At 46.7% G+C, this 8,707-nt stretch overlaps 1 protein-coding gene across 1 annotated transcript in view; it reads left to right on the top strand.

The window, feature by feature from the left end:
• The first annotated feature begins 2,406 nt into the window (after positions 1 to 2,406).
• The window catches only part of MOXD1 (monooxygenase DBH like 1), an 87,987-nt gene continuing 81,686 nt past the window's right edge, over positions 2,407 to 8,707 (top strand). Inside the window, exon 1 of the mRNA XM_043457404.1 lies at positions 2,407 to 2,737. Coding sequence (XP_043313339.1) covers positions 2,474 to 2,737 — 264 coding nt within the window. The 5' untranslated portion in view covers positions 2,407 to 2,473. The remainder of the gene's footprint in view (positions 2,738 to 8,707) is intronic.

The following is an 8,707-nucleotide window of genomic DNA, read 5'->3' as shown; positions in this document are numbered from 1 at the left end:
CAGCATGCTTTAGATGCAATGCCAGTTACAGACAAGCAACAGGCAATAATTTCACATTCAACAATCTTACTTGATGAAAGAATAAAACCATTTATTTTTGTGTATCTGTGTGTGGTCATCTTTTCTATTTTTGCCTTAATACCAGGGCAGAGCAGAGCATTCGATCACATCTAGGGGGCCAAGCTTTCCCTCCACAGCCTATCTTTGTTAAGAGGATGCCTCCAGAAGGATCTGAAATGCATCTATTTATTCTTCCTACAAGTATTTATTAAGCACTTATTGCAAGGTGGTCCGTATTTTAGGCAATGGGCTAGAATAAGGAACCAGAATCTGTTTCTGATCTAAAAGGCTGCTGAAGGAAGCTGTCTACAAACAGACACTGAAATATTAGGAGTACCATCACGAGGTCTGAAGAGAACATTCCATGGACATCAGTACCACTGTGTAAGGGTCAACGCAATCTGATGGAAATGTGGGAAGGAGGATTAGAAAATACTTCAAAGAATGGAGAGAAGAAAAGGCCAGTGTGGCAGAGCATGAGCAATCTGAAAAGGCAGAGTGATGGGAGATAGCAGGGCTCTCTTTTAGGATTCTAGAGGCAATTTTTTTGTGTCCTTCTAGTGGGAAATGAGTGAGTGATATGAGAGTGATTGATGGAAGGTAAAGCCAGAACAATAAACAGGGATCAGACTCTAGATGTGAATTTGGAATTTATCTAACACCCCTCCCCCCACCGAGGAAGTAGATGTAACCACATGTTCCACGCTCCTCTATGCTAGGAATAAAAAGTAGGGTCACCAAAGAGGAAGTTTGCCTTTGATCATTCTGGAGTGACATAGCTCCCTTGCAGTCCCTGTGTTTCATGCAGCACCAAGATTGGCTCTTCTTGGTCTCTGCGCCCACCATTTGTTCCTCCCTGCGTATGCCTCTTCCTGGCTAGAGCCACAGCAATAACCACACCCCTGTTCTTGTAAAATCTCAGTTCTAAGGATGAAATTATTAGTTTGCTGAAGTTGATGCTGCTGCCTCGGACGTCTGCCCAGGGCGCTACTGTGGCTGCTCTCAACGGGTCAGTTCCTTTAAGTCTTCACAGGCTCTTATTTCTCGCCTTGTCCCAAAGTTTGAACACCACTCTTCTCTGGGCTATTGTCATTGGCTAAACCTAGAGATTTCTGTCCCCCCTCTCCTTGGGATGAGTCCCTTCTCAAGCAATTCCTTGAACTCCCTGATAAGCAGATCTACAGGAAGGCTGCCTTCTGGAATGAGTCGAATATGCCTGAATCTTTGGGAGAGCACAGTTCTGGTGCATGCTGGTAACTCTGGGAAAGTCACGGGAAAAGGAACGGGAAGAGAAAACAAGAGCAAGAAAAAACAGGCTGAAACCTGACTCTAAGAAGAAGGCAGCTTGTGTGGGGCTTCCAAATGCAGAGCAAACAGCACCGTGTGTATATTCTTCTTGCCCATGCTGTTTTCATCTGCTATCTGCTCTTATTTTTATATTCTGTATTAATTTGTATCTTATGAGCCACCTTAGAACGTTTTCTGAAACATGGCAGAATATAAATAAATGAATAAATAAAGAAGGTAATTTGCAGTTACACTGAGTAATTAGCCTTCTGAAGACAGGAGTGATGTGGGTAAAAGTGGAGGCAAAAACACTTTTTGACAAACACGACTATGACCAGAACTTGAAATAGGAAGACTTCAAATTAAACTCCCAAATGATGCTTCAACCTTGACCTACTCTGCTAATGACTGAGTATTTTGGCAGAATTTGTCAAAACCAAACCAAATCAAACAAAAACCAGGCATAACGAGGCAAGCCTCAGGTCACTGACTCCCGGCGTCAGGAACCAAAAGCGCTGGAGGAGGTGAACCGTGGGGTTAAGGGCATCGCTGGTTACAATGGTTTCCCATGCAGCGAATATCGAGATGTTAAGCAGTTACCCTGGACGGGACTTTCTCTCGCTTGCTGCCCATCAAACCCAGGATTAGCCCTCTGATTACTCAGGTCCTCGCCTCCTCTGCTGAACTGAATTTGCCCTCCCTCTGCAATCTCTGATTCTCTCCCCGAGATCCCCGCCCCCTGTTCCCCGCGACGGGCCCCCACTGCCCAGGCGAGCGCTAGGACTCCGCGCTCCTTTCCTGTCGACCCCCGGCCCTCGGCTTCTGCCTCCTCCTCTCCTCTTCCAGGACTCCCGTCACTGCGCTCCCCGCCGAGTCCGACCTCGGGGACCAAGTCGGGGGCGCGGGGCGGCAGGTGGATGGGCCGGAAGGGCGGGTCGCGGAGGGAGTCGGCGGGAGTCCGCCCGCGGACGGCCCGGGGCTGGGAGGGAGAGCGGGGCTGCGGCCCCTCCCGGCGGGCGGGCCGGGGGGCGGTCCCAGGCCGCCCGCTCGCGCCGCCGCTCCGCGTGCGCCCTCCGCGCTCCAGTCGGCGGGAGCCCAGGTGCCGGTGGGCTGGACGCGCCCGAGGATGTGCGGCTGGCCGCTGCTCCTGCTCTGGGGGCTGCTCCCCCGCGCGGCGGCGGGGGGCTCGGGCTGGCCCTTCCCGCACCGCACGCTCCTCGACTCCGAGGGCAAGTACTGGCTGAGCTGGGGCCCGCGGGGCGGCCGGCTCGCCTTCCGCCTCGAGGTGCGGACCGCCGGCTACGTGGGCTTCGGCTTCTCGCCCACCGGGGCCATGGCCGCGGCCGACATCGTCGTGGGCGGGGTGGCCCGCGGGCGGCCCTACCTCCAGGTAAGCGCGTACAGACCTTCCTGCAGCCGCCCCGCCGAGCCCCCCGGCCGGTCCGGATTCCGGGCAGGCAGGCGCGGTTGGGGGGCGCCGCGGGCCACCCGGCTTTCTCTCCGGCGGAGGCTGGCCGCCGTCGCCCCCGTGGCCCCGCAGCCCCAGCCCGGCTTCCGCTACCCCTGCGATCCGCTCTGGCACCCCGGATCCCAAGGCCCCTGGGGCTGGGCTCCCCAGCTCCGCCGCCGGGCCCCCGGCAAGCTGAACGAGGTAACCCTAGGCAGCTTTCCGTCTCTGAACACGTTCCTGTCCCCAGCGCCCCACTCAGTACACGCCCCACGTGCACACCTGCCGCGCACCACCCGTCAGCCTTGATGGTTGAGAGGGACCCCGGCTTTGGGGATCTACGGAACGGCTCTCGGGGTTGAAGGGACCGGAGAGTTTGGGCATTTGCTGTCTAGCTGTCTGGAATCGCGGATCTCAGAAGGCTTTTCTGTAGCTTCCCAACTCTGGGGCTGGGTCAGCTACCTCATGCCAGCAATGAATGAAAGGTCCCCAAGAATCCTCAGGAACTTGCTATTGGGAGCTATTTAGGAAGCTGCGAAAAACTACAAAAGCTTGTCTTCAGGCAAAACCCCATATTAAGTGACAAAACGTTTCACTTACTTTCAGTTCAGTTCAGTCGCTCAGTCGTGTCCGACTCTTTGCGACCCCATGGACTGTAGTACGCCAGGCTTCTCTGACCATAACCAACTCCTGGAGCTTACTCAGACTCCTGTCCATCGAGTCGGTGATGCCACTTACTTTATTTAATAGCTAGCAAAATTAAATTGACAGCTGCCGTTTTGCTTTGACAGAGCCAGAGTAGAGCCATTGCCTGTTCACATCTATTTTAAGGAATAGGAAAAAAATAAAAAAAAAAGAATTGAGATGATCGGAATGATTAGATGCTCAGATTCTTGGACATTTTTGTCTGTTTGACTTTGACCAACATTTGAACACTTTTCCACTATGATGTAACATCGTGGTGAATATAGTGTTGCTTATCAAAGTTCATCCCAAATTACTGCCCTTTGCCAAAAGTCTCTTAATCCATATGAAAGCTAGTTCTTCTATGTATTAAGGCTTTGATGATATTAAAATTGATGCACCCGATGGATTCCAAAGAGCATTTCTCAGTAATTTTATTTCTGACATCTAAGCTTGATTGCCACGATGTTCTGCCATTAATTTTTAATGCTAATTCTGGCAATGAGCTATTAACTCTGGCTAGAAATTTTAAAAATGACAGCAATAAAAACTTTAAAACCGTTCTGTTGTCTATTTTTTCATAAATTAGTCTTTTCCTCCCCCAAATAAGCACAACTCCAATAAAGTTTTATGAGAATTACACTGTTGAAGTCATTGATGTATAAATTTACTCCTCCTGCAGCATCTCAGACATTAAATTTGTAAACCAAGAATTTGACTCCAAAGACAGGCCTCACTAGCTGAGTAATTAGCTCTCTTCTGATATGAAGTAGACAGTACCTTATTTAAACTAATCTATTGAGCCACATCTTTTTGCTTGTCTATTTTTTATTTTAGGATGGGCAGAATCAAATGCCCCTTAACTATCCTTAAATGTTTTGTTGAAGGGAGCATGGAAAGTCTTACTTTAGTGATATCATAAAACATGTATACTTTAAAGATAACTTGATATTGTTTTTCTCAAAGAGTAGCATTTCTAGAAAGCCCATCCAGTTTGATATCAAATGAAAGACTAAGAGCAGAATTCTGTTTCAACATGCTATAAGGGGCACGCCACAAACATAGTTTGTTAAACTACAGTATTTCCACACTGCGGGTAGCTCTTTGTAAAGATCACATAAGAACTAATTAAGTGCCCTTTAGATGGGTTTTGAAATGTTGAACTTTTCTTAAAGTAATTGCTGAACACATAACACTGTTCAGTAAGCCTTGGATATGGACCTTTCCCCAATATATTTAATGAGTAAGAAGTAGAACTTTCCCTTCTATTTTTATTCCTAAGGAAATGGAATTTTTATTTTCATGTATAAAGGATTGTCATTTTCTCAGTTGACCGACTTCCTTTACTACTCCATTTTTTTAAGCACCGGTGGAGAATTTGCATGCCAATGCAGGAAATTCGAGAGACTGGTTCTGTCCTCTGGGTCAAGAAGATCCCCTGGAGTAGGAAATGGCAAGCCACACGAGTATTGTTCCCTAGGGAATCCCATGACAGAGAAGCCTGGGGCTTCAGTCTGTGGGCTTGCAAAGTGTCGGACACCACTGTACACACACACAGCACAGCCCAGCCCACTCATTTTAGGACCTATAATATACAATAAAAATTATGCATGGCAGTTAAGTAGAAAGAAAATTTATTAAAAATCTTTTTAACAAAATGAAAGACCCCAGACACTAAAAATAAAAAGAAATGTATCAATTCCAGCTGGATCATCCAGGTTGGGAGATTCCATTTTCCAACACTTGAAATTGTGTCTTCCCCCAAAACCTGCTAGTCTGAGATTCTTTGTACAGTGAGTGGTATCTTCAGCAGCTCTACCAAAAGGTAAATAAAGTTCTTAAACATTGTGTATGTGATTCCATTGGGAAACTTTGATTTTCATGTAATTTTACTTCCAGTGAGAACAAACTTTGCATGAAACAATACAACAAAAAGCATTGCTTCTGGGGCAATGGCATTAAACTGTATGATGACTGATGACAACCTAAGTTGATGTCCAAGTCACCTTCCCTTGCGGCTACTTTCCATATATATTATTTCATTCTTTCTTATTTAATTAGAAAACTTCACCTTTAGATATTTTATTATTATTCTGACTTTTATTTTTTCTGATGATACTAAGACTCTTCTTTTCAATAGAATTTTAACTCCTGGATAACTATGTAAGACTAAATCCCAACCAGCCAGGCAGAGAATTGTTGGTGAAACAGATGTCATAAACCCAAATCCATACAGAGGCCTGGAAGCAAATGTAAACGAGTGAGGAGACTCGAGTGGAAATGGCAGTATTGTAATGCAGAAGAGTAGAGGGGATGGAAGAAGCCCCAGTTTTCGCATGTGAATTACTGTTATGTGGGAATGCAAATCAAGTATTGCCAGATCTTCTGTTTGTTTGTTTTTTGAGAGAAGACAGATGTGTGTGTGTGTGTGTGTGTGTACAAATCTGTACAAATCTGATTGGTAAATAGCAGCCACAATTCAAGTTTGTATAAGACACCCTGTTGCATATATACACACATAACTTCAGTTGAGATATATCCCGTGGACAGCTTAATCTGGGACCAAGAGGGGAAAAGCTAAAGTGAATAAAGAATCAACCCAAATTATGAAAACTGGTGAAAGGACGAGAGGCAGGTTCCAATTGTCTTCAGGCCCCATTTATTCTGTGTTAGGAAATGTTCAGTGTTGGAGGGGACCTTGCCCCTCTTTTGGTTATCTATCACTGTGTAATAAATGACCCCCAAACGTGGTGGTTGGTTTTGCTCACAAAGCTACTATTTGAGCAGGGCTTGGTGGTGCCAGGTCTTCTTTGCTTCACTTGGTGTCCACTCCAGGGTGAGTCCCTGGTTCATCTGGAGGCTCTCTCACTGGTTTTTCTGACTGGTGGCGGAGGCTGGCTGTTGGCTGGACCGCCCCAGGTACTGCGGTGGGAACGTGGCCTGGCCATGCAGCTGCCCGCCTTCCTCCCAACAGTGGCTGAGTCCCAGCAGTGAACATCTCAAGAGGCCCAAGTAGAAACTGTGTGGCCCTTTATCATTTAGCCTTGGAGTCCTGGACTGTGTCTTTTGCTGTGGTCCCAGTCCCTCTGGATTCAAGAGGAAATGTAGATACCACCTCAACATCCCACGGTGAGGAAGTCACATGGGAGGGGAAGATATTAGTGTGGCCATCTTTGCAAAATCCATGCAACCACACTCATTCTCGCCAACCTTCAACCACCACTTCTGAGTACCTATTACCATGTATCCACTCTCTCTTCACTGCTGAGATGGGGAGGCAAGCTTTTACTTATTCACCTCTTTTTTACTCCCTCATGCTTACACACACACACACACCACTCACAAGAAGTTAGTGAATAGTTGTCTTCCTTGTCCACACTCTTTCCACCCTCCCCCCGCCCCCCCAAAAAGAGTTCTAAACCCCGGCAACCCCAGATTTTTCAGTGGTTGCCAGTCACTAATTCAGGACTGGACCCAATGAGACTACTTCCAGGGGGCCGTGCGACATTTGCTTGTAGATGGAAATACCAGATTTTGATTCCGTTGCCTCAAGGCAGTATACTGGCTTGGACACTCTTCTACACTGAGATGAGGTATTATGGAACTCGGCCTGCCCGTTTTGTAATCCTCCAGCCCTGGAGCAGGTGTTTCTTTAAAGGGCGTGTAACCAGGTACCATCAAAACAGGAAAGAAGAGAAACATGGTTGTGGAGTAAAGCCTGGCCCCATGTCACCTACGGATAAGTTGTTCAGGTGGGGACCTGGTACTCCTGGGATGATGCTGAGGTTGGCCTCCAGACGCTGTGTTGCCAGGGGTGGGGGTGGGAAGCTGTCTTTCCTTTCGCCTTGGCTTTGGAAAGCCTCACTCTTCTGTCTCAGTGAATTAACTCAGTGCTTCCTTCCCGGATGGATTCTGTCCTCTTCTTGTACTTTGCCCCTTTCTGACACAGAGCAATCCCACCCCCTTCCAAGCCACTTAGCAACTGTTGAGTCGCCATTTGGGGGAAGTAATCCGGGTTGATGAATGCTTAGTTTGTGCGAGTTGGAGAAGAGGGCAGCATTGTCAGATGTGTCTGTTCAAATCTGCACAAAAATGAATTCACTCTTCCTTTGGGGGTGTAAATTGCTGGGGAATGGAGGCAGAAACCGATGTCATCATTTGTTACAACCTCGCTGGTTGGCTGTTGCCACCGAAACTTTGCTGTGATGAGGAGTCTCTTCAGCAGCGGGGTAATTGCTGCCCGGCTGCTTGCTGAAGAAGTGCTGGGAAATTGTGCTGTGATTTGGAATCACAGAAAGCAGTGAGCATTCTTTGTGGTTAACGATGTGCTTCTTTTAAGTGCACCGCGGCCAACGGCAACAAAGAAATGTTTGGAAAGCAAATTGAAAAGCTGTAAGGGGAAGACGAAGAGAGTGTACAACCCCGACACAGATCAGCTGGGGCTTTGTTAAGAGGTATTTATAAATCTTCAGGTTATGCCCTGCCCCCTGCTCCCTCTTTGCCAGTTTCCAGATGACAAGGGACCGCTCCAAGCTTCATGTTTGGTGTATTAGTAGTAAGTCCACATGCGCCAGTGTAAGCGGGAACCAAGAATCACCAGGATGCTCTTCAGCTGTGTGGTCTCCCTGACGGAGCAAAAGATTTCAAGAAGCCAGCCCGAGGATAAAGGACTAAGAGCCAGGAGAACAATGCACCTGAATTGACCATCAAAGTTCAAGGCTTCAGGCGACCAACCACCTTTCTTGGAAAGAAAGCCAAGAGTCCATCCACTTTAAAGAAAGTGAATGGTGGTTTATTGATTCATCATTCGTCATAGAGCCCTGTTAAAATAGAGTTGCTGGCCAAAAGAATGAATTTGTTATATATCATCTTGTTTCTGGAAATGTTTGATCTGTATGTAAAACAAACAAACAACTCTGCCTAAGGATGCCTTGTAATGTGGCTTATTGTAACTTTTAAAAGATAATTAGTACAGAACTTTTAAACAGAGAATTATTTCTCTAGAAAACCTCTTCTCCACTTCTGTCTTTTTTTAACTTGTTAAATTCTGGAGTAGACCAAAAAGAAAAGCTTCGCCTAAGGACAGCATATAGTATGCACAGAAGCAGGAAATTCTGCAAAAAATAAGAAAGCTTCAAATGTATTAATTTTTGTTAACAGTAAAAATGGGATTATATATGAGTGCTATGCAAATAGTGTATAGTTCAAATTTAATTTACTATTTAGGTC

This window comes from Cervus canadensis, chromosome 33 (genome assembly GCF_019320065.1).
Source record: "Cervus canadensis isolate Bull #8, Minnesota chromosome 33, ASM1932006v1, whole genome shotgun sequence".
Classification (NCBI taxonomy): Eukaryota; Metazoa; Chordata; class Mammalia; order Artiodactyla; family Cervidae; genus Cervus; species Cervus canadensis.
Note: the sequence above shows the minus strand (reverse complement) of the source record. Positions and strands in the feature narration are given on the sequence as shown.